The sequence below is a fragment of the Rousettus aegyptiacus genome, unplaced genomic scaffold (assembly GCF_014176215.1).
Source record: "Rousettus aegyptiacus isolate mRouAeg1 unplaced genomic scaffold, mRouAeg1.p scaffold_m13_p_1, whole genome shotgun sequence".
Classification (NCBI taxonomy): Eukaryota; Metazoa; Chordata; class Mammalia; order Chiroptera; family Pteropodidae; genus Rousettus; species Rousettus aegyptiacus.
The window spans coordinates 15524860-15551810 of NW_023416284.1; the positions used below are offsets into that span (position 1 = coordinate 15524860).

Here is a 26951-nt window from a genome sequence, read left to right on the forward strand (position 1 = left end):
TCTTTTTCTCTTGAAAAAAATTCGTTGCTGTCTTTTCTAGTAGTAATTTTGTCATACCTATGTTGCAGGGGAGTAATGAGGAGTAAATGAACAAATACATGTAAAGCACTCAGCATGGTGCTTTACACAAAACCCGAGCTATTAGGAGTGTCAGGTCAGAAGGGTCGCTGGCTCTTTGAAGGCCCAACCTCCGCCAAGCAGCCTCCCAGCCTAGCCTTTACTCCCCGAGGCCCCGGGGGCAGACACGCCTTTACGCCGACGCTCGCCTGGTCCGGCAGGCGGGGTGTCCACGGAACTCGCCGCCCAGTCCGACCTGCGGACGTGGAGCCCCAACTGCACCGCCCCACACGCCGCCAGCAGCTTCGCGTGACGTCGCGCGCACCCACAGCTCCGCCCCCCGTGACACGTCCCGGGGGGCGGGACCGAAATGGCCCCCGCCTCGCGCTCCTCCGATTGGCCGCCGTGCTGTCACCACGTCGCGGGAAGCTGGCAGGCTGTGCGTGTGTGTATGTGGGGGGGTTTGCTTTGTCATTCATACTCTGGTCGCGCGCTGACGCAGCCGGCCTGGCCGAGCTCTCCGGGATTCGCAGGCAAGGTCCCCGGCGCAGCCCCTTGAGCCTCTCGCATGGGGAAGATGCTGCGAGCCCCTTATATAATGACGCGACTGACTGGCGCACATGTCAGCGCAGAAACGGCACATGCCGCAAACCCGGGCCTCCCGATTTCATTGATGCTAGTGATAGCCTACAATGAAAATAGCACAGTATGCTCTAGTATGGATTATAACATAGTGAAACGCATTAATAAACCATAATAATGAAGTGTACCTTCGCAACAAGGCATAATATAATTTGTTATATTTATAGGGCCTATTTATAAGCCTCTATTTAAACCCTTCTGATTGGCCCAGGCACCGGCCCAGACACCATAATGATTGGCGCATTTTTCTGTCCTTCAGAGAGGCGGGTCCTAGAGTCCGTTTTGCCTCAGTAGGCCCTGGGATTGGTTAGTAGCGGCATAGCGGCGCCTTCGATTGGTCCCGAGGGCCGTCTTTCGGAGCCGGGGAGGCGGGGCAGGCGGCTGGCTGGTGCTGGGGCGGGCGGGCCCCGGAATTGTCATTTCTTTGTTTCCGAAGGCGGAGGAGGCTCTGAGCCCCCCCTCCCTAACCAACCCCCTCCCCCCGGGTGCTGGCTCCATGTCTGTGTGACTGGCCCCAGGGGTAGAGTCCAGGCCCGACGCGGGGAGGGCCGGCGGCGGCGGCAGCGGAGGTGAGAGACGGCGGCGGCGGCACCCGGCCCCCCAGCGGGAGGATGAAGCGGCGGAACGCCGACTGCAGTAAGCTCCGCCGCCCCCTAAAGCGGAACCGGATCACCGAGGGCATCTACGGCAGGTGAGCGGCAGCGTCCGCGCCTCCGCCGGCCTGGGCCCTGCGGCCCCCAGTCGCTCCAGAGGGGCCCGGCCCCGTTATGTAACCCCGACTAGGCCGCACGCCCGCGCCAGGGGCTCTTCCGAGGAGCGCTGCACTGGGAGCCCTAGCCTGCCCGCCGGGGGTCCGCCCCGGGGGCGCGGGATGTGGCCGAGGGCCGCTGGCGGGGCTGGGAGGGCGCGGCAGGCACTGTTTAAGGGAGTCGCCGCACCGCCGTTGGGAGAGCCGGGGCCCCTCCGGGGGGAGGGGCGGCGCGCCCCCTCCCCACCCGCGTCCCCCAGCCAGCGCCACCGACTCCTAGATCCGCTCACGGGGCGGGCGGGCCTCCGCTGGCCACCCCAGTCCCGCTCTGGCTTGGGAGTGGGGGGCCTGAGCCGCGAGCCTCGAGGACCATATGCACTGGTTGGAAAGGCTGACAAAGTTGGGAGCAGACACTGGCTCCGCCGCCCCCTGGCAGACCCGGCAGGTGGCCACGTTGCCCATTATTTTCCCATCTACTTCTATGGGATCTCAAACTTGACACCGAGGGATGAAGCTGATACCCCCAAATCATGCCCTGTGGCCCCGCTCCAGACTCAAAAGTAGCTGATCATCATTTTCTCAATAAACATTATTTTGACAATTACAAGCGGATGGTTTTCTTCCAACCTTTTCGAAAGGATTCTCTCAAAATTCGCAATTTCTTTTTCCCTCCAAAAGAAAAGTGGTGTGTCTTTGAATAGACATCAAATTCACTACTTTAAGGGGGGAGAAGGACAACAGGTTCATCGGGCAACTTAGTGACAATCACAGCTTACCTAAGCAGAATTTATGTACGACTGTTATTTTTTGGTTCTTCTTAGAATGCTAATTCTAAATGGTACTTGCCTTGATAAAGAAATTATTTTGATGAAGAGGTAATTAGTTTACAAAGGAGCATTCTCAGCATGTGGGTATAGGCTTAATTGAGTCCTCATGGTATTTTACAATTTAGCTTTTAGCTGTGGGACTTAGAGAAATATGTGAGGTAGCTGATGACACTCAGGCTGTCTTAGCTTAACCTTACACATGCTGCTGTTTCCACATAATGGAATGATTGCTTTTCACAAGCAGCTGATTGTTGTAAACATTGAGGATTTTCTTTATTTCAAGTTTAAAAGCATTAAGAAGTCAAAGTAAAAAGTTCTTGGATATATTCTTATGTAATGAGCCATAGATCATAGGAATAATTCATTCATTTAGCAAATATATCCACTGTGTGCCAGGCTCTGTTCTAGCCAGAGTAAAGCAGTGTGTAAAACAGAACAAAATTTATGCTGAATCAATCAAACCTTACCATTTTCACTAAAACTGTAGAAGAAGAAAACATTTTTCCTGTGGATTGAATGGATTGGGGGAGAGGTCTCAAATTATGCACACTGTAATTCTTGAATAAAACAGGCTTTTTCCTGACTATTGAAAAAGGTTTGGACAACTAAATATTTATAGTGGCACAAGAATGGAAAAAGTATGTAAAACAGAGTTGGTAGACCAAGGACAACTGTGGCATTTGAATTGCTGCTATTTGCAGTAACATATGATGATGTACCTACATTTATAGCAAGAAGATTGGGAATCCCATATTGTTTACATGTGTTCTTTTGTATTTCAACTTCTTTTGTATTTGAACGAATATGCCCAGTGTGGTGCCTGCCCCATCGAAACCATTCAGTCAATCTGAATCAATGTGAAGAAGTGAATTCGTTGACTAATGAAGATTATTTTACTGACGGTCTTTTGGAATTTGAATTCTTAGGCTAAAGATTAATTAAATACCTCATGCAAGTGATTTAGTATTTCATCTGTAAATTTTTAAGAAACCAACAATACTTCAGCTCTCAAATCTGTTTTCCTCTGGCATTGTTTAAATTTAAAGTTCATAAAATACCTAAATATATTTTTATCTATCTTTCCTGTTGGAGCATCATATATCAAATGAGCATTTCAGTTATCTGTTTCTTAGTTTATATTATGGAGTATTAGATCGAAGAACAAGATCATAGTGTTTTTTTTTTCCAATTCTGTTTTTAAAAATAGGTTTAGAAAATTTTCAATCATTTTTAAAGCAAACAGAATGGACTTATTATAAATTGTAGTATTTGAGAATTTGTGAATATCAAATTTCTGTTGGTCATCACATTTAAGTGTATCTGAATCATTTTTCATACCATCTATTGCCCATTTTGTTCCTCAACATCTGGCCAATTTGAGTCTCATTAAACAGAGAGCTTTGTTTTTTTTCTGAGGCTGTGTTGACAGTTTTGACAACTGTTGTCCACTTTTTCACAGCATAACCTTTCTTGGACTATTTTCATGTTCTCAGTCTGTACAACTTTCTGAGCTTTGGCATAGCCAAGAGGCCGCTGTGGTGAAGAGAGCACTGGACTGCAGGCATCAGGAGATGTAGCTTCAGACTCAGAATCCTAGCTCTGCCACTTTGGACAGACTGAGCATCCACAGCTTTGATCTCCAGTTCTCTCATCCGTTAAATGAGTTTTGAGGACCAAAGGAGATATATATACAGTTTGCGAAATATTGTAAATTCTAGCATGCTATACAAATATTTTTTGCCCTGGTGTTATCCCATGTTTGGCTTATTCTTTCAGGAGTCAGGAAAGATTTGATACAACTATAAACAAAAGTCGAGTAGTCAAAACAAGGGTTAGTTGTTGCTTGGTCCTGTTGGAAAAATCCTGTTGCTGATACGCTTTTAATCATGGGCTTTAGTCCAGCAACTGTGACTGAGGTGATTGTCAAATGATACCATTATTGTCAGAATAATGGCTGATAGAATTCTGTTTCAGGGGCAAGGTAGAAGGAAAATGGAATTTGGACATTATATTCATGTTAGCTACAGTTGAAAATTGAAATGTATGGAAATATGTTATTTCAGTCAAGCTAATCAAGAATGAGAGAAAGTAAACAGGCGTGGTGATCATTTTCTTTTATATAATTGACGTTTATATAAAATTCAGTGTCATTTTTTTAAAAAATCTGAGCCAACACAGAACCTGACAAAGAGTAGGAATTCAATGCTTAATAAATGTCCAGTGAGTGTCATAATAAGTAGATGACTATAAGCTAATCAATTCTACGCATTTAAGAACCTGCATTGTTCAGGGAATATTGGAAGATACAGGATAAGACTTAGTTCCTTATCTTCAAAGAGTTTATAGTCTAGTAGGCCATAATAATTTTCTCTTAAATTCGTACAGTGGCTTTGAGGTTCTAAAGAACTTTGAGTTCTGTTCAAGTGAAAAATATTTGTGTTGAATTAAATTTTCATTTGCTGTTTTACTGGTTCACTTGATACATTAACAGCTTTATTTTGCCCTGTGCTACTTTATGAAGTAGGCACTAAGTGAGAGAATATTTTCTAACTCAAATGAGACAGATATGAAAGTACTTTGGAAGTCATGAACAAAAGTTATTAGTAAGAGAAAGTAAAATGAATAAATAATTCCTGTTAACCATTACATTTCAGAGGTCCTTGGTTTTAAGGCAGTGATTCTCTCCCCTTTGCCTTCACACAGGTACCAGACACTCCCAACAGTAATATCTAATTACATGCAGTGATTCTCCAGGTGAGGTGGGGCTAGAGTGCTGTGTAGTTTTTAAAAGCCTTAAGGGGATTCTGTCTGATTCACCCACCTTTCACCTTGACTTACTCCTCACTCCCTTACACCTGAGAATTACTGATAAGAGGAAGATGAGGAGATAAGATGTAGTAAGTAGAAGACAGAGGCAGAAACATTTATGTTTAAAGTCTCTGCAGTTAAAATTGTTATTTACCTTAGTATAATAAAAATTTTAAGTAAGGTATGTATTTTAAGCTTAGGAAACTATTTTATATCTTTGTTACTGGTGGTTGAAGGAAGCATCTCTTCACTTGTGAATTTATGAATACTTCCTGTCATCACGCTGGGTTCTGCTTGTAACGTTGCCTAAAGCTTAGGCAGTGCAATACTACCGTACCTGACTCTTACATTTTTACAGTTTAATGTCTTAAAACTAGGACTGAGGACTCAGGACTTCCCTCACATATATGATATCTTTTTTCATCTTTCAGAGAAGAGTTTTCTGGCCTTTGACTTTTTAAATGGTCAAAGTTTACATCTTTCTCAGCTTAATTTCCTTTTTCAGACCCTTGTCTAAATCATCTTGTCTCCAGGAAAGATTTCACTTTACTGTTTCCTGCCTCCTTAATGAGGTTTCCTAAGCCTAGTTTTAGACTACTTTGGGCTATGCTTATTAAGCTTCTGGAGGCTGGCATGACCCTTGGCTTCCCTGATTGTGCATGTGTTCTGCAACTGAAACCCCAGATACCAATGTTGCAACCTCACAGCCTAAAAGCATTTTGGTAATCTTGGTAGGCTTTAACTTCAACAGTGCTGGACCTGACATAAAAGTGATAACTTTGGTACAATGGAGAAATTGAAATGTTTTCATTAACCTTTCCAATGAGGTGTTTAGTTAAACCCTTTTATTTGTCGTTTCTACGGAATACATTTAAACAAATCTACCACACTGGAATTCTGTACTTAATTTTTGCTGGTAGTGTATTATCTTAAAAAAGAAAAAAAGTACTTTCCTCCAACTTTCATTTATGATTCTTCTTTTCTGAGCACTCTTGGAAGTTTAATTTCACTAGATAGTTTGAAAATCCCTTTAAATTACTGCTAAGAGTTGAAGCAGGGAAAGGAGAGAACGTGATCAATTTCAGATTATTTGCTTAAAAGCTTCCTGTTCTATCAGTGATACTCTCGTTTTTCTTCACATTGATTCCTTATGGCCTTTTTTGAACCTCACTGGATTTAGAAATTGACTTTAATGGTAGGCTTAATAATTTAATAGGTTTTTTTTCACTTTATATATGGTGGACCCAATTCATATTCTGTAAGCATTTATATTTCCAGAGTCTTTTTCTTTGACCATTTCTCCCAAATTTCCTCACTAATATTAACCCTTTGGAGTTTTATAAATGTGTATGTGTGTTTTGTTTTATTTTGTCATTTTCTAACCTACCATCCAGCTTAACACTTAAGAGCATATAACAAGATATAACTTGTAGAGAGTGTATCTTACAGAGTCTGGAGGGTGAGATAGAAATTTTACCAACATAGTTAAGACCTCAAAGTGAAATACTGTAATTGGGTTACTTTTCCTGATGAAATTGAGTGTGCTCTTCAAATATACTGATTACTTTATTCTCTAGGCTTACTAGATTTGGGTGTACTTATTTTACTTGGATCCTTTTCAAGAAATAGGTCCAGAAGAAAAAGAAGTTGTCTGCTGAACAAGCTGCATAAGTGTAATGGTACATACCAACAGTGAAAACATATTCTTTGCTGGACTATTTTTTTTTTCCCATCATAGATTTCTTCAAGTACCTGAGGAGTGACTGTCTCCTTAAGGTGTCTCACCTTTAGGCACATGCATCCTAGTAATGGGAACTTTCAAAAATGTAATCAACTATTAGAGTATATTCACTGAGGCTTTATATCTTTACTTTGGCATTTTACTTACCTGATATCAGATTGACAGCTCATCAGCCTTCTAAAATGCCTTTAAACAGCCCCAGACCCTTTCGTAGCAATGGCCTTCATTCCTTTGTATTTTTTCCTGTGCTGCCTTTAAGGACCATGTGCTCATGTTGAGTCATGAGATTGTGACATCAGAAGTGATTTATCCCTCACCCCATCTCTTCTGTTGTCTTTTATTTTTCAGAGGTTTTATGGATTGAAATGGTGCCACTAGTTCACTCTAGGTGGATCAGTAGAAATCACTAATTCATGTGAGCCGTTTGGGATATGTTCTCTACCCAGCACAGGGAGGTGGCTAGAAATAATCTCCTTGTTTTAAAATTGTATTATTACTTTGTTCATCTTCAGAAACACTTTTTAAAACCAAATAAGTTCCTTAGTACTAATGTCAGTACTTTGCCTGTCTCGTAACAAGGACACTTGAACCCTAGTGAGAATGAATACCATGTTCATGGTCATATAAACACCCTGTCTCAGATGAGAGAAATATAGTCTGGAGTCTTTTTAAGATGTAATAAACATTATTTTCTTGTATTTTTTCTAGACTTGACAAGCTATACCTCATGGTTCATTGTGTTTCTGACCTTTAAAAAAGGAGTTGTCTTTTTTTTTTTTAATTATTTGTTTTTCGATTATAGTGACCATTCTAGAAGTGCGAATATTGTTGGAAAGCAGTCTTGAGTTGTCCCATCTTTTGTGCCATTTGTTATTTCTGTAAAGAACATTTAACTTAAAGTATTTTTCTGCAACACTTCATAGTGTTTTTACAAATTGTTTACAAAATCATACTTCATGAGTTAAAATACTGAGGGTTTATCCTTTCATAAATTATATCTCATTTTTTAAAAACTTGGTTCTCTTGGAAAATTAAAGAATTATATAACGAATATGTGTGAATGAAGAGATATAAAGAAGGAAAATAATATTTATTGAGCACCTGATGTGAGATGACAGAAGTCCAGTGTGATGGAGAAGCACGTACGCTCTAAAGTCATGTAAATTTGGGTACGAATAATGTCCTTGACACTAGTTGTATGATCTTGAACAGGTCATTTACCTACTTTAACCCTTAGTTTGCTCATCCGTAAAATAAATTATATCACCTATTTTATAGGATTATTATAAGATTAACTGAGATAACTTAGCACAGTGCCTGACATGGAAGAATTGCTTAAAAAGTTATTTGTTATTACTACTATTGCTATTACATTTTTATCTTCATTCTCTTATTTAGTTTCAGTAAGGGTATTTAAGGGTATTAGCTTTGGTTTCACAGTGAGAAAACTAAGGTTGCTGGAGGTTAAGTTACTTGATAGAGACCCATATATATCTAACCCCAGAATCTGGCCTATTTTTATTTTACTGTATTATTCAACTTTATCCTTTCTGAATGGTGTTTGTATGTAATAACTCATGATTCTCTCAGACTCTCTTTATGGAAAATGTTATCATCTTCATTTTTCAGGTGAAGGAGCAGTTACCAAGAGTGTCTTGTGCAAGGCCATTAACCTTTTTCCTTCTCAAAATGAGAATCTCTATTTAAAAAAATCAGTATAGACATGACGACAATGCAAGATATGAACCTGGACCAGGATTGATTGATTGATCTGTTTTTCTGTCTGTTGGTCTTTCTATTCATTTGTCTGCCTATCTGTCTGTCTGTTGCTGTCAAGGACATTAGTGAGATAATTACTGATATTTGAATTAGGTCTATAGATCACATAATAGTACTATATCGCTGCTAATTTCCTGATTCTGATAATTGTGCTATGGTTATATAAGGGACTATCCTTGTTTTTAAGAAATTTAGGAGTAAAGGGGCATTATGTCTGCAAATTATATTCAAATGTTTTGGAAAAAAATGATATGTATACATATATAGCGAGAGAATAATAACAGAAACTCAATGAAATGTTTTTAGCATTTGTGAAATCTGGGTGAAAGATGTAAGGGAATTCTTTGTGCTATTCGTGCAACTTTTCTTTAAGTCTAAAATGATTTCAAAATGAATAAAAAATTAAAAGTAACACATACTTGCTATAAAAAAGTTAAAGCAATATGACACTGTATATGTATCATGTCAAAATCCTTAGTATTCCTGCCCTGGGATGGATTCCTGCTCTGTTATATCATTTATTAAGTATAGTTCTCTCTCTCTCTTTTTTTTTTTTTTATATACAAGTAAATGTGTATATCCCTTTCTTAACAAAACTAGGATTCTATTTTACATAAAAGTTTTTGGCTTTTCTCCTCACTTAATCTCTTGTGTATTCCTTTACATAGAAATTAATTTTTTTTTTTTTTTTAAGCAGCAACACAGCATCCACACAGAATGCACTCTGTTCTCTGCAGTCTCCTAGCTCCCGTTTTTGTGCTCTTCCAGCAGTGCCCTGCAGCCTGTTAGTTCCCTGTTCCTCAGGTTTCTTTCCTATAAAATGGTAATAACTACCCTGCCTCTTTCACAGTTGTAAGGCTAAAACGAGATAATTAATACGAAAGCATTTGGAAAAGTTACATGTGTGATATAAATGTAAGGTGTGATTAGGTAGATATTATTATTGAAGGTACAAAGCATAATACTTGATTTGTTTATGAATTTCTCATGTTTATACAATATTAACACAGTTATTTTTGGGCCTGTGGGTTGTTTTCTTTCTCTTAATGTGCTTCTTAACCTCTCACCATCCCAAACTCTATAGAGAGTCCACACCGTTGAAAGTGTTTTTGAAGCAGAAATTCTAAAACTCCAAACTCTCCAGCTGCATTAGGGTACAGTACTTGTCCTTGATATCTACATAGTCCTTTATAAAAACACTATACCACACAGTTCTTAAAATCTTTTTTTTTAGTGATCTCCATTCTAGGTTTTTTTCTTTTTTCTTTTTTTTCGATTGGGCATATTTCATACTGTTAAATTTGTCGTTGCAGTGGCTACGTATGTGTATATACGTATAAGTTTGTGTGTGTCTGTGTGTGTAATTGACTCTAGAAGGGTTCTCTTCACAGTCTGCAGGAGGCCTAGCATAGAAAACAGAAATATGGAATGGCTTAGGTCTTCTTGGCCTACTCCCTTTTTCTGGATTTTACGCAAGGATGGGGTTGCAGACTGCAGCACTTGTTCTAGCTCATTTTATCATGAGTCTCATGCACAACTTTCTGTAGTCCACCGTTTCTCAATTTAAAAAATTTTTTTTTTTTATCTTGGGACCTCTTTACACTCTTAAAATGAATTAGAATCCCACAGAGCTTTGGTTTATATGGGTTATGTCTATCAATATTTCCTGTATCAGAAATTAAGACAAAAATTTTAAATGATTTCTTGTTCATTTTAAAGTAACAAGAAATCCATGAGAAGAGTCATGTAGTTTTACATTTTTGCAGATTTCTTTACTGTCAGACTTACTAGAAGACACTTTGAGAACCCCTACTGTAAACAGAGCTAGTGGCAGGTAGGCCAAATGGAGTGATAGTCTGGCACCCAGGGCAAAGGCTGATTTGGTTCATTTTCCTAACAAGAACAGCCAAGATTGGGAGGTGTTTGGTAATCCTTTAGGCAGAATCTGTATTTGTTATCTTTGTTGATGTTGCTTTGTTCACATACCCTTCCCAGTCACCTGAGCACCACCATCTCTCCTTCTACCTTCATTGTAAGTGTGTACTTTGGCAAAAGCCCTCCCGTTGGTCCTAAACACTCTCGTGCATTGCAGGTCATTCTTTCAGCAAATATTTGTTAGGCTCCCGCGGTGTGCAAGGTGCTGTGCTTGGCACTGAGGATGAAACAGGGAACAAAATGGGGAGCTCTTTTGTTCTTGTGAACTTCACATTTAAGCAGTTAATTATACAGAATATTATTTAATTATAATTTTGACTAAATATTTTTATGGCACAGGATGCTTTGTAAGCATACAGTGGAGTCCTGTCTTTGCTTTGGGGCTAGGGAGGGTTTTTTTGAGGAAGTGATGTTCATGCTGCGCGCTGAAAGATGAGTAGTTATGGAAATGGGCCTCATTTAGTTTAAATAATGCTGAGGTGTAGGGATCTTGTCCCTGACTCAGAAAGAAATGTAGAAAAATGTAAGAATTAACCCAGAACAATTCGAATGATCCCAATTGAAGGAAAGACAACTAACAGTTTGGAGATAAGTACTGATTACCAGAATAGATCATTATCTTCTTTCTGAGACATTGTGGAATTCATTGGAAATTCCATGACAATGAGGTTTCTATTATAGACCAGTACTTCTCAGATTTTAACATGTACACAAATGGCCTAGGAATCCGATTAAAATGCAGACTTAGATTAAATAGGCCCGGGTGGGCCCTGAAATGCTTACTGCTTTTCTAAAAAGCTCATACATGATGCCGATGATATTGGTCCACGGACCACACTTCGAGTAACAAAACTCTAATGACACATAACAAGACTTAAGAAGGAATACCAGCCGGACAAGAGGCTGGATAAATATTCTAGAGGTGATGTCCAATAGGGAGAGGTGTTTGATAACAGAGAAAACAAAGCAGTTTGGTGCAAGAAGTATCATGCTACATGCTGAAAGATAAAAGCAATTCACAATTACCATTATAGAGAGGACAGGAAAGCTAGGGTTTGAGATAGATGACCACTGGCACAGCCAGTGAAATGTTCCACAGAGTCATTTCTGTGATGAGGACCAAGTAAACTAAATGGACATTAGTCTGCCTAAGGAAAAGGTCAGGTACTGAGGATTGATGGCCACCCCATGGTAATTATGTGGTCCCCAGAAAATGGGCTAAGTGACAAGCAGCTAGAGGTCCTAGAGGGAAAGTGCACTCTACTTGGAAAAAGAAGAATGTTCAGTACTTTTCATTAATCATAGGCGATTAATCCATAGAGGGAGGGTACTGCTAAATAGATTCAGGTAAAAAGAGATAGATAGTAAATGGCAAAGGCAGGAATAGAATGGGGGTGGAAAAAGGAATCTTGTAGCTAATATCCACTTTGAATGAATACCACTATTAAGCCTAATAATTGAGCATGTCTCTTTTTTATTTCACTGGCACCCAGAATAGATGGTCAAAAGACATTGTTGGTCTGTCTTTGTTTTAATATATTATGGAAAATATCTTTCAGTTGCAGTTATGCTTTTAAGTTTTTGTTTAAGTAAGATGTTTTATAGTTCTTAGTAAATTTATTTGGATCAGAGAATTACAGTTACATGAAGTAGACATAAGTCATATTGTGAACTGTATGTATAAAAATATTTTTTATCGAATCGTATTTTCTTCATGGTTTAAGAGAAATGTTTTGGAATGTTATAATGGCTTAAAACCCTGTCTGCTTTTCTCCCCTGTTAGAAGTCATTTCTTTGAATTTGGCAAAATCTTACGACCTTCAGAACATGGAAGGAAAGGAACTAGGGTGTCTACAGTTATGAGCAGTTATTTTAGGTTACTTGTCTTTTACCTTTTGCACATGTACCTAAGAGAAGGATAGGCATAATTTACTGATAAAGAAGGCTAAGAGAATCCTGACTCAGGCAACTGTCTAAACTTTTGTAAACCCAATAAGACAAGATCAATAGAATTTAAGACTAGCCTAGAGTAGAATCAACTTTGTTAATTAGATTGCCTCTTGATTTTTTTTTTTTTTAGACGCAGGCCCACCTAAAGAGGGAGACTGAGGAAAGCTGAGGGTATGGCATATGTTTGTGAAAGATCAAGTTTCGTTAGATATCTGTACTTCTAAACTGTGACTCAGAACTGTGTGTCAAGGAACATCAAAGGTACGAGAGTAGTTGTTTGAAAAGAAATGAAATATGTAAAAGGGAATACTCTTGAAGTTACAGAATTCAAGAGCAATCACTATGTCAAAGACGGTCGTTTTTGTATTGCCTTAGGTTTAAATGATCGACTTATTAAAAAATATTCAACAGGCTGCCGTTCTGTGGATAATGCTGTCTAAATAGTGAAACAGAGTGTTGCCAGCTAGACTGGGATCCTGTCATGCCTTGGGAGCATTTGAGGCAGAGAGCAGTTGGTAGTACTATCCTTTCTCTCCTTGGGGAATGGTAATGACTAGACATAATGAGGTACCCACCACGTCTCATTCATATATATTCCAGAGGCAGCTCCATGGGAAAAAAGATTCATCAGAGAAGTAAATACATTTCCATGCTATTTCTTAAATGCCTTAGAAACATGGACAGGGGGCTGCTATCTCTTCTTTAAAACCTAGAAACAATTCTAGAAACAGAAAGAAGACCTTTCAGTTTTAAAGCCAAGTAGCTTGTAAATCTAGTCGCAAACTAGATTTGTGTTCCTGAATGCTCGCATGACTCAGTTCTTTATAATAAAATATGCCTTGCTTTCCAATGGACCAGTGATGGCATTTAATAAATGAGAATGAGGGCCCCATCTTCATCTGGCTCATAGGACTAGTGAAATGAAACTAAAAGGTAGAATTTAGGATTCAAACCTGTGTTCTTCTGGTTTGCCTTGGGTTTCTCAATTCTACAGCAAACCTCTTAATCGAAACTTATTATCAAGTCCAAAGAGTTCTACCAACAATTAGTGTTAGAAATTGACCATAGTTGCAAATTATGTATATCATTATGATATTGTATCATCGAGGGTCATATGTGTCTGTCCTTGACATCTTTTACCTCTGTGACTTCAGAGGGCACAGGAAGAATCCTCAATGTTGGATCTCCTGCCTTTGTTGTTTCCCCCACAAGTATATGTCTTTTTGTACCCTATTTTATTTCAAAATTATTTATTAGAGGTCTCGATTTTGTTGTTGCTAGTGTATATTCAAACAGCTAATTGAATCACATCAGTATTGGAATATTTGTATTGCAAAACACCATGCAAAGCTGTAGCCCAAGTCAAAATGAATTTTAGGTATCTCCAACCTGTGTATCTTAGAAAATGTAAACAAACAAACAAACAAACAACCTGCTCCAGAATTGATCAGGTTAAGGACATAAATTAGGGGCTTATTACTAGGTAGAATCTGAAGGCTTCTATTATCTATTATTTAGTTAATAAACTAGAAGAATGGGCTTTTAGATTACATAAAAAATATATATATTTTTTAAATCCATACCCTTTTTTCCTTGTCTTGAGCTACTGTGGTGGTTAGATATTTGTTGTGACTGGCTTGTCAAAGTGTGCTTCTATTAAACATAAATCCAGAGGGAATTGGGAGAACATATTTGCATCTCGGCCAGAGCAAGGCTGGCATGCTCTAGGGCTTCTTCTTTATGTACATTTTTGTGCCCTCATAACCCTTAGTAGTGATTGGCATCTGCTTCCTAAGTTAGTTTCTATTTTAGGAACTCATTTGTTTTTTATTTGGTTAATGCAGATGAATACTACACAGACAGGAGGAGAGTGGGGAAAAAAGAATTCTTCAAGCATGTAAGAATGTGCATCAGGCATTTCAGAGACTTTAAACAGATGTAGAGGGATGGGGAAACGGTAAATTTGAAGCCTTTCAACTGACATTTTCTTCTAATGAAGAACATCTTGAAAGCTATAATTTTGAGAGTGTTGCAGTATTTTGAAGTCAGACACGTAGCACGTTTTTAAATAGTGGTATGATTTAACTTTTTTCCTCATGTTAAATGGAATTAAGCATCTTTGGTCATCATCTTATTCTGATAGTGGCGGGTCTCAGAATGGACACCAGAGCTTTACCATTTTGGTGGGCCACGGTCGTGCTCCTCTGTCCTTTATCTCCATTGTTTTTGTGATGTAGTGAATATAATTTTTATTTCTTTTAAACAAAACAGTGCATTTTTCTCTTTCTAGTTCTTCACAAATGATCTTGAATTAATTTTTTATTTTCATATTTTGCAGTACATTTTTATACCTGAAATTTCTGGTGGTGTGGGCACTTGTCCTCTTGGCAGATTTTGTCCTGGAGTTCAGATTTGAATACCTGTGGCCATTTTGGCTTTTCATCAGAAGCGTCTATGATTCCTTCAGATACCAGGGACTGGTAGGTTTATTAATACATGCTTTTCAAGTATAATGAATTTAATAACCCTTTAAAGAAAATTTTCAATAACTGATAATGAAATAATTTAAAATAGATTTTATTAGCAATACTTAGGTAACCGTATTGAGCTCACTAGGGCCTATGGACTGAAACTGGGCTTCCAGGGCTATTTTGTCTAAATCCACTGATCAAATCATACTCCTTCTTAATCATTCCAGTGAAAAGAAGGGGAGGGAGGGAGAGTAGTGAAGGGAATAACCGCTTAGTTCTACTATGAAGTATTTCTAAAGTATCACTATGTTAGTGATTGGGTTAGAGTTAGAGCAGTGGTTTCCAAACTTTTTGTTCTCAGAACCCTTTTACACTCTTAAAAATTATTGAGGACTCCAAAGAGCTTTTATTTATGCGGGTTACATGTATCCATATTTACTATATTAGAAATTTAAAAGTGTCTTTATTAATTCATTTAAAAATAACACTAACAAATTCATTACCTGTTAATACAAATTACATATTTTAATGAAAAATAACTGTTTTGCAAAACAAAGAATTTAGAAAATTGACTACAGTTTTGGAAATTTATATAATGTGTGGCTTAATGGAAGACAGCTGGATTTTCATATCTGCTTCTGAACTCAGAGTTTTGCGATATCACATATCATGTATCTTCAGGAAATGCCACCATAATCCTGAGTGGATGTGTATGGAAAAGGCAGATAACATCTTAGTGTTATTATGAAAATAGTTTTGACCTGGAAGACCCACTAAAAGGATCTCAGAGACCTGCCAGGGATCCCTAGACCATGTAATGAGAACTGCTGGGTTTGAGCAAGGACACAAACCTGGACTTGTTCCCTTGGTCAACTTAAAGTTCTGTTGTGTGCCTTAGCCACATCTTAAATCCGTAACTCTTTTACCTGGGCCTGGTGCTTTGGTTAGAGCAAATCCATGCCTTGAAAAGATGGTTTGACGTCATGTCTTATTAGTAATAGGCAAAGGAAGACCGCATTATTAAAATTATTAACATCAGCATAATTCTTATTACTATTACGATTCATCTGTGCTTCAGTAGCCTACCCTTTATTAAGAATTAGGCTCTGTAGAAATGTATTATGATGAGAGCGGAGCCTTTTCTGTGTTAAAATCTAGTTCTTTTAGCTAACCTACCTGTGGAGTCCAAGTGAACTCATTGTGAACCAACCTTAATTTGTTCTGGTCTAGTTCTTCATGATTTGAGAGCATAAATAGAATTACTCTTTTATTGTTAAATTAATCACTACTTATATAGTTGATTCTAAATGTTTAAAATTTTCTATTGTAATTTGCTCTGTGGTTATTATTACATGGCAGTTTCAGAGATTTTTGTCCAACATGCTTTTAATAATCTCTATTTGAAAATAGCAGGCTCTAAGATGTGTTTTTTATTTTGTTTCGTTTTTCCCTTTAGGCCTTCTCAGTGTTTTTTGTTTGTGTAGCATTCACATCAAATATAATATGCCTGCTGTTCATCCCCATACAATGGCTTTTTTTTGCTGCTAGCACATACGTATGGGTTCAGTACGTATGGCACACAGGTAAGTCTTAATGGTTTCCTAGATGTGTAGAAATCTTAGATTCAAACTTTTTTAATGTGATTTCTTTGAATAAATTATTTAGAGTTGAGTTTAATGTGGACATTTTAAAGTTGCCTTTTCCTAGTAGATTATAATATACCTTTAAAATATTTTTTAATCTTTTTTTCATTATTGAATCAAAAGTTTAAGCCTTTATGATATAATTTCTCAATTGTAGACATTTTAGTTACCACTCTCATCGTGAAGATATCCAATTTTTTAAAAACATTGAAGTAATTTCTATTTAGGGAGTCTTGAAGACAACCATGTTCCAAATAGGAAAAATGTTCTTGGAGTTTCAGCATTGAAAGGAAGTCAGAGGTCATTTAGTTGAAGCCTTATTTGGTACAAGAATCCCCACAGCATCCCTGGCACATGGTGGTTTAATCTCTGACTGAAAACCTACAGTGACGAGGAACTTACTACTGTTGCTTTTGGGCAGCTGTATTAGAAAGTTCTTTCTCACAGCCTGAATTTTCCTCCTTTCACTTTTGACCCACCAGGTCTGGATTTTTGGGGGGCTTGCTGATCTCTTAGAGGCTGTAAAGAGGCTTTCCCCACAAAAATATATGGGAATGTACAAAACTTTTCCATAAAATTTCAGGAGGCCTGGAGGCCAAACGTTGGACCCTTCTGCATTAGAACCACACTGAATGAGTGTGACCTCCCACCTACATTAACATTACTTTAGAGTTAAAAACACTGTCATATCCTCTCAGGTTTTCTTTTCTGTAGGCGAGACACCTCTGGTTTTATCCACTCCTCCTCCTATGTTATTTTGAGTACGTCACCATTCTGATCTCCCTAGTTCCTAGTGGTTCTCTTAACCAAACTCTACTGTTGCAGCTATGTCCTGGCTTGAGTGGAACTCCACAGCCTACTCTTCTTCTTAGAGCTATACTTCTATTTCAAACTAAGGTGAAATGAGATGTTTTGACAGCTCAGGTCCATTGTGAAAACTTGGGTGTGGGGTGCATGGGGCTCTGAGGATGGCTCTCAGATCTTTAAACTTGTCTGCAAAGATGCTTGAAACCTAATTCTTAAGTCCAGCTACAGCCTATAGGATCTTGACCCTGAGGGAGCACCAGCTAATAAACACTCTCTGGAGCAACATTCATCCTCTCAGAGATGCTAAGAAGATGACACCGGCCCAAGTGGAAAACACAATTCAGCTCTATTGTTTAAAGTATTCACTATGAGCATGGTTTTCTCCATCTTTAGCACGCTGTCATATCTTTCTTCACTTATAAGCTGGCATGACGGTTCCTTAGTCTGCTTTCCTCTAGTTAAAGTGATTTTTCTACATACTAATTTTTACTTGATTTCCTTGTTTAGGGTTTCGGTTTTGAGTGAGTTGCCATTTACACTTGTCACTCTAGGTCTCAGTTTCTTCTTTGTCATATGAAAATGGAGTAATCTAGGTAATGTTTAAGGGAGATTTCCAGCTCAGAAAATCTTTGACTCTGATGAACTGGAATGATTCCCTAAATTACTTTAATAATGTCTTAGTAGTTGTGAAAAAACTACTCATAGGACTATTAATAGAACCTATTGGGAACGAGTTCAGAGGGTGACGAGTTCAGGACAGCAGTGAAGCTAATGTCATAAATGATACTGATCTCTCTTTAGCTCTAGGTTCAGAAATATTTGTTGCAATAGCTAAGCTGTAAAGTATGTTTTAATTTGGAATGATTAGCGTGCAAACAAACAAAACAAACTTTGTGTTCTTACTGGGCCCAACAAATATGAGTGCAGTTTATATAACTTGGGATTAGTTTTTCTTGCAGTTGTTAAAATTTAAAATTCTTCCTTAAGAATATTAGGAATGATTGATGAAATTAAATATTGTCACAAAAGAGCGACAATATTATATCATAAACTTTTTTAACTTGATGTTAAGAGGGGGAAAAAACTACTCATAGGCTACATACTGTATGTGCAGTATGACTATTACATTTAAAAAATATTTTCAACATGGTTTTATTATTTGATAAGTTTAGAAATAACAGGTATTTTGTTCACATGTTTCTATTCTGTAATGTGCTTATTATGTTTATAATAACTTTAGAAATTAATATAGGGAGTAGAGAATACAAATTTTTGGAAACGCATTTTAAAATGAATTTGAAGATGCAGTATCCCAAAGGTTGCTGTGTGTCTTTCTTCATCGTGTGAAAATACCCCTTTTTTCTGTCTGATAAACTTGTAAGAATAATTGAGGTCATTAGCTCTGCCTTCACAGAGCTTAGAGTATTTTCCTTCTTTAAGGTCTAGGTCTAGGGGGACTTAGGTTCTCTCTAGAAGTAGACTCAGTATTATCTCTGTAAACTTGGACCCAATTTGCATAACTCTGGGCCTCACTTTAATCTTCAATAAAATGAGGAAATGGAACTAAATAATCTTCCTAAGATGCTCTGATTTTTCTTTTGTTTTATCCCGAAGATCCTTAGCAAAAAAATCCTTTAGTCACTGATTTTTCCCTCCTGTCCTCTCTTCTGTAACTTGCTTGCCTTACACAGTTTCAAAGGAGCTCTTTTCACAGTTACTGGCCCTTGTGCCTGTGTAGTCCATCTTTATAAAATACCCCACTTTTAGTTATGTTCTGACAAAGATAGACCTAACTTGCAGATTTTGATTATAAAACCAATGAAAATTATCCCATCATTTGCATTTTATTTATTTATTTGTTGCAAGTTGCTTTTTTCTCCCTTGAAAATTGTTTTTAATTATAAAAGGAATATGGACTTGTAGTTAAGAAAATGAATTTTTCGGACAGTAATGTCAAAAACATTTCTTTGTGATGTAACTTATTCTTAAGAACTTATTTTTTTACATATCATTTCACGTTAGTGTAGAACTTCATTCTTTTGAAAACTGCATCATGTTTTATATAATTTACCAAAATTAATTCTATGTTTTTACTATTGCAAATAATAATAATAATTCAGTGAATATTCTTATATATTTATCCTAGGGCTCTTTTGTATTTTCATAAGGTAGATTTCTGGAATTGGAATTTCTAGGTCAAAGGTACAAGTATTTTAAATTTAATTATATTACCACATTGCCTTCTAAAAAGGTTGCCTCAGTTTATTATCACTGCCAAATGTGAGACTGAAACTTTTCCCATACCCTCCCTATACTATTCCTTTTCTTTTAAATTTTTGCCAATGTGATAGGTTTAAAAAAAAATAGAATCTCATTTTTAAAATTTGTATCTATAATCAGTAGTGAAGTTGAACATCTTTTTGTATGTTTTTAGTTGCCTATATTTTTTCTTTTATGACTTGCATTCAGTTGCCTTTCTATTGATTTATAGGAGCTCTTTGTATGCCAGGACTATAGCTTCTTTGTTTTATATGTATCGTAAATATTTTCTGCCATAATGTTTATCTTTTATATCTATGATTCTATAGCATCTTTTGTTATATAAAAGCTTTCAGTTTGGATCAGATTGCCTTGTAATTGTCCTGAAAGTCTTAAGGAAAGTTACTGTAGTTGAACCAGTCTCCCAAACAACCCGTCTGTTCTGTTAATGGATCATTGATGCTTGTCTCTCTGCTGCTTTCCCACAGAAAGGGGAGTGTGTTTGCCCACAGTGTCCCTCTGGATACTCTTTGTTTATATTGAAGCAGCAATTAGATTTAAAGATCTCAAAAATTTTCATGTAGACCTTTGTCGTCCATTTGCTGCTCACTGGTGAGTATTATGTATATTCTTAATCTATAATTCAATGTTTTTTAATGTAAGTGGTAAGTTCAGTTGTAAAAATTTTCTTAGAGATTTTACACAAACCCAGAAGACAACATAACATGGTGGTAAAGAGCAAAGAGGTCTCTGTTCAGGCAGGTAGGTATTAGAATCCCAACTCTGTCCCCTAACAGCTTTGTTGCTGTGGACATGTCACTCTCTCTAAGCCTTAGTTCTCTTACCTGTATGTTGGGAAAGATGAAGTAATATATATAATAACAAGCGCATGGGTGTCTGATAAATGTTATCTATTTTTATTATAATCATATTCCAAAAAGTCTTGATAAAATATACAGCTATTTCATAAAGCTTAAATGAACTTATAATTTCCTTAGCCAATTTACAAAAGCAAGACAATATTATTAATACTTTTTAAAGGAATATTATTTTTTAAAAAATATAAATGAATATTAAGGTATTTTATTAATTTAACCTTAACCATGAAACTTTTTTTTTAATGAACTAGATTCTTAGGTATACCTATTGTGGAAATCACCACTTACTGAATGTTTCTTTCAAACACACTAACTTTTTCTAATACTATGTCAGGAAACAAACAGGAATCAACTGAAAAATAGTTTCCAACATTTTTAGTCTTTTTCACAAATAAGTGAATTAAATAAACCTAGTCAGTAAAACTGGTCACTTAAGTTTGTAGTGAGATCACTGTTAGCGTAATTATAATTGATAAGTTTTAATATTAGCAAAGTTTGATATGTGTTTTGACAGTGTTTCAGAGTTTTGAAAACAGACTGATGAGTTGAATGAAAATATGTCAACTTTTTATCCCAGAAATTTGAGTTGTATGTACAGCTGGTTTAATTTGGTGCCACAAACCAAATGTTGGCACTGATAATATCAGATACTTATTTAAATAATTCTTGAATTTATGTATGACAGAGTATTTATAACTAATTTTCCAGGAATAGCTGGTGTTAGTACCCCTCAGGCAGCAGGAAGATTAAAGTAGTCACCTGAATTTGACCCAGTCTTCTAGCATTAAAAATCAAATGATGTCCTTTTGATTTTTTAACATTAAAATGTTTACTTTTATGACCACCTATAAAATCTCTAGTTCTTAAAAGCATGCAGATGCCCAAGGTCTAATGCACAATACAGTTCAATGTTAATCAGCAACATTAGCCACTGTATCTAACTGTCACTGTGGTAACATCTTGAGTTAGTTTGAAGAATACCAAAGTCCAATGGTCAGCCTCTTATGCTCTAGCAGTCTTGCTGTTCCCTGGGGGTTTGTTCTACGTGCCAACCGCCTCTGATTTCCACAGCAGACAGCACATTTATTTATGTGTTTATCGAATGCTCAACTATCATCATCTTAATTTCAGTCATAGGTGTCCCTATGTGCTTGATGCATGTATTTTTTTGTTTTTAATTTGCAATCACTGGCTGGATTGACTTCTTTTCTAGTATTGGGTACCCTGTGGTGACTTTGGGCTTTGGCTTCAAGAGTTACGTAAGCTACAAAATGAGGTTAAGGAAGCAAAAGGAAGTGCAAAAAGAGAATGAATTTTACATGCAGCTTCTTCAACAAGCCCTCCCTCCAGAGCAACAGATGCTACAGAAGCCAGACAAAGAGTCTGAAGAAGGTAGGTCTTTATTCTAAAGCTGTTGGCTTAATAGGTCAGTCATTATTATATCAGTAGATTTTTTTTTTTTTTTTGAAAAGTCGCTAGGACTCTGGAAGATTACCAAGGATTTCCTGTTTTCCAGTATTCCTCTTTAGAGCCATTGCTTTGTTTGGTCATGAAATACAGAGTATGGATGATATTTTCTACCTAGTGTCTGAAGATGGTGCCTTTAAATAAGTAAATATGTTTATTTTATTTTATTATTTTATATATTTTATTATTATAGCTCATTTTAATATTTATTTTTAATATTGATTCTCAGTAGCAAAATAGTATGTAAAAACTGTGTGAGTTTGTAATTGCCAAGAACTAGAGTATAAACAAAATAGAGATGTAGGCAAACTGAATTTTGTTTTATAAGTCATAATTTTTCTGAATAGAGCAAAGATGGATAGGTCCCATTTAAAATAGTTCTATATATAATACATTGTGGTTCTTACATTGAACATTTTCCAGTAGGACCTCTATAATGAACATACCACCAATTCAGTAGATGAATTGGCAACAGTACCAGTTTTTTTGGTTTGAGAGTTGGAAGTTTGGGGTCATATTTTTAGTAGATATATCCAAAATCTTATTTTATGTTGTGATATAAAAACATCTCTTGAAGTAGACTTTGACAAATTGGAATGTGTAGACCTGAAACAGAAAGTTTTTTACAAATGACCTAATAAAAGATACAAACTTCTTATTACCTCGGCACTAGAGTCAAGAAAAAATATAGATGCCCTATATCCAAATATCACACTTACTCTTTTGTTTCATTTAATATCATTCCTTTCAGTAAGGCTATTAACAGTTTGTTTAATCCAAGCCCTTTTGAAAAATGGCCTCTTAAGGGTATGATTTGCCTGTGTCCTCTCACCCCAGCGATAGACAAGTTTGGTTTGACCGATTAATGAAATGTGACTTAATTATAAAATCCTCATCTTATTTTCAAGGCAAAAACATTAATGGCTTGGTGTTTATAAATGATGGTGATTTTCTAAAAGTTTAGCTTCTCAAATTTATTTGGATTTGCTTCTTGAAGTTAGCATGTAGTTACTGCTTCTACATGAGTTTGCAGATTAATGTTGTGAGTTTCTAAGCATAAATAATGCAGTTTGTTGAATCAGTCTATTCTGTGTTTTTATACAACTAAATATTCCAGTGTGGGTTTTTGTCTGTTGGCTTGTTTTTGGTATTGTAGCAGCCAAAGGATTACCTGATATGGATTCCTCGATCCTTATACATCACAACGGAGGTATCCCAGCCAACAAAAAACTCTCCACAACTTTGCCAGAGATAGAATACCGAGAAAAAGGGAAAGAAAAGGACAAGGATGCCAAAAAACATAACCTTGGAATAAATAACAACAACATTCTACAACCTGTAGACTCTAAAATACAAGAAATTGAGTATATGGAAAACCATATCAACAGTAAAAGATTAAATAATGATCTTGTGGGAAGTACAGAAAATCTCTTGAAAGAGGACTCATGCACTGCTTCCTCAAAAAATTACAAAAATGCCAGTGGAGTTGTGAACTCCTCACCTCGAAGTCACAGCGCCACAAATGGAAGCATTCCTTCCTCATCTAGTAAAAATGAGAAGAAGCAGAAATGCACCAGCAAGAGCCCAAGTACACACAAGGACTTAATGGAAAACTGTATTCCTAATAACCAGCTAAGCAAACCAGATGCTCTGGTGAGGTAAGTGTGCCTGCTGTGTCCTTACCGACACTTTCCAGTTACCTTGAGTTAGGTCTTGAAAAGCACATTGTTTATGATCAGACATTGTGACTGTTAACGCTCTGGCACTCGACATTTTAGTGTGTGTTTCACATGGGTTTGTTGGCCACCCAGCGCCCGAAGCACTGACTCCAGCTCTTCACAGTGTTCTGGGTAAGAGGTGACAGTGATTACTTTTCCACATTTGACAAATTTACATGTAACTTGATTTTTTTCAGTGGTATTGAGAAGCATATCTTTAGTTCTTCTCCTTTCCTCTTTGCATACCCAAAGTGCTTGTGGCATAGACAGAAAAAGAAGAGTTCGTGCCCTGTTTATGCAAATCTCCGTCAGACAGGTACAGAAGGGGCTGGTGGAAGAAGTCCTCCTTTACCCCCTTGTGCCCGTCGTTGTTTTCCCACTTAAGTGTGCATTATCTCCACATAACTCTGGGAAAATCAGGTTTGCAAAGTCATCTCTTTCTAAATATTTTATAGGTAAATACAAAGTTAGAAATGACTTTAATCAGAAATATTCCTTTTCCCGTCTTTAATTAAAAGAATGACCTTATTGTATTACCTGGATTGGCTCAGATTTAAAATTTTGCCGTTATTTTGTATATTTTATGTATTTTATAAAATATCCATGCTCCGTTTACATCATATCTTTCAATTTAGAAATTGGAATCAGAACTGGAGCATAAGTATATATTTATATAAAATGAGAGAGAGAAATTGTAACTCCCTCCTTCCACAAAGTTATCTTAAATTCCTCATCCTTTGGCTTGCTTAAGAGCAGACAGTTTATTCTAGGAGGTAAGGTTTCCAGAGTTTAAATTACATAATCAAGACTATTAATTCATTTTTGTTTTTTGATTGGTAGCGGGATTAAGGAAAATATATTTGTGTTCTATTGCTAAAGACCCTTGAGGTTTTATAGCGCCAGCCACTTTTGGAAGCGAACATGCTTTTACTGATGCCAGGCTGGCATCTGCAACTGTTTGTTATGACATTCTGCCTCTTGTGCCCTGCAGAGAAAACACTCCACAGAGATCTGTCTTCTAAGTGCCTGTGGAAGAAAGAGCAATTAGTTGACCTTCCGTATCAAAGGGAATATCTCACAAATTTACTATATGTTATAAATGAAACATCTGCCACAAGCTTTTTTATACCATTTCTCCTACACAATTTTAATAATAGCAGTCAGGTCCAAACAGTTTCCCTCTGCTGGGTGTTGCAGAGAGAGTAGTCAAGGCTCAGTCTTGAGACACCATCTCACTTGGGCCCCAGTTGGAGTGCTGATTGCCTCTCCTGCCTGACCTACCTTAGTAAAGAAGTTCAAGGACTCACTCAGATGGCCAGTTTTCCAGTATGTAGGTCCAGTGCACCCATGCCTGCTCCTAGGGCTCCACACCTCTTCTTGTGGTCACTCACGATGTGCCTGATCTCAAGGGTCCCAGAGTAGTACTGTGTTTTAAGGAATACTTGCTATCAAATACATAAACAGAAAATATTCTGTTTAAATAGTTTTAGAAACTTCCATGGGATTATTCTCAACTTCGAATGTAATGTAAAAAAAATAAATAAGAGGATGATTTAAATATCTGACAATGGGGATTAAATAAATTATGGCTCATCTATTTGATGGACTTTTAATTCAGACCTTACAAAGTCATACTTTGAGCCATATTAAACAATATATGGAAGTGCTCATGACATGACATTTTATAAAAAAAGTAGAAAGCAATTTTATTAAAAACATTTTTTTTTTTAATATACAGAAAAAGGATTTGAAGGGAAAGGAGCCAAAATAATAATAATAGTTATTTCCCCATGGTAGTATTGGGCCTTTATTTTTTTCTTTTCACTTTCATGGATTTTTAAATTTTTCTATAATGAACAACAATGAAAGTTTATAAAAAGAAAACTATCTGAGCAGATTACCCAGCTTGGCTGTAGGAGGCCTTATCACACTTCCTCTTGCCCTTTTTGGCCATCTCCAGTTTCCTTGTTTGACTTTGTGTATGTTTTGACAAATATTAATAAGATTGTAACTGATCCAAACCTGACATATTTGAGTTTTTAGCTAGAGAGTGGGTTTGTTCTCTTCAAGGAGAGTGAGCTGAACTCACTGGTCTCAGGTTCCTTCTGATGGGAACATAAATGGGCTGACACTACACACGAGCCCTCTGCTACTACAGACACACCCAGGGTTTGTGTACAGGTCCCAGGTAGCTATGGGGAGAAGATTGAACTACCCTTTTCAACATTTTATTTTTTAAATCATTCGAAAGCCATTACTATATTAGTAGTAAATTAAATGCAACATATTTCTACAGTTGCGTCTGTCTCAATATCACGGTTGAGAACTGCTGTATCTGAGGAGCCAATTCAGTGACTTTTGCGGGGGAAATTCATTAGTACATCACTTTCAAAGAGAATTCTTGTAGATTAGTGTGTCTGTCGAAATAAAATCTGATGGCTGTTCCCTGTGAAGGAGCAAACAGTCCTTTAGGTCTTTTCTCTGCTCCTCCAAGCTCCATGGATGTTCTTTAGTGTGCTGTATACCACAGGCTGGCAAACAACTGCACAGGCCAAATCTGGCCCACTGCCTCTTTTTTATAAAAAGTTATATTGGAACCTAGCCACATTCATTCATTTACTAAGTGTCTGTGGCTGCCTTTGTGATAGTGTCAGAGTTGGGGAGCTGTGTGTTGCCTACAAAGCCAAAGGTGTTTACTGTTTAGCTCTTTACAGAAAGAGTATGCTGATCACTAAGGTTAAAGAATGTAGGGGAAGTTGGGGAACTTGGGAATGAGTATTGCCTTGCAGGATCCTTCCCAGGAAAAATTTAGGAACTTGCTAAAGCCAGTCCAAAGCATTGTTTTGGTTTGAGAAACATATATCTTATGAAATGACCTGATTTCTGCCAGCTTGATTTCTGAATTCTCTACTCAAGATAGTTAGAAACAGACTTACAATGTCAGTAGTCAAAAATATTTTTAATTCTGACATGAGAAAAATTCTAGACAACAGAAAAAGCAATGAGAAAGATTAGGCTTTTTGTTTATTTGTTTTTTTTACCTAAGTGATGGGTTAGAAGGAAATAATGTAAATTAGAATGAGATTTGCTTAAATTTTTTCTTCAATGGCCATTTAAAAAATATTTTAAGTGTGAAAAAATGATAGAAAATTTAGGTAGAGAAAGGAGGAAAATAGTCTCACCACTGTGACTAAAAGTACTATTAAAATTTTATTCTCTTT

General features: G+C 37.1%; 1 protein-coding gene across 1 annotated transcript in view; it reads left to right on the plus strand.

The window, feature by feature from the left end:
• Positions 1–1114: 1114 nt before the first annotated feature.
• Positions 1115–26951, plus strand: part of MACO1 (macoilin 1) — a 51942-nt gene continuing 26105 nt past the window's right edge. Inside the window, exons 1-6 of the mRNA XM_016129814.2 lie at positions 1115–1390; positions 14826–14967; positions 16415–16541; positions 20156–20279; positions 21759–21937; positions 23169–23670. Coding sequence (XP_015985300.2) covers positions 1311–1390; positions 14826–14967; positions 16415–16541; positions 20156–20279; positions 21759–21937; positions 23169–23670 — 1154 coding nt within the window. The 5' untranslated portion in view covers positions 1115–1310. The remainder of the gene's footprint in view (positions 1391–14825; positions 14968–16414; positions 16542–20155; positions 20280–21758; positions 21938–23168; positions 23671–26951) is intronic.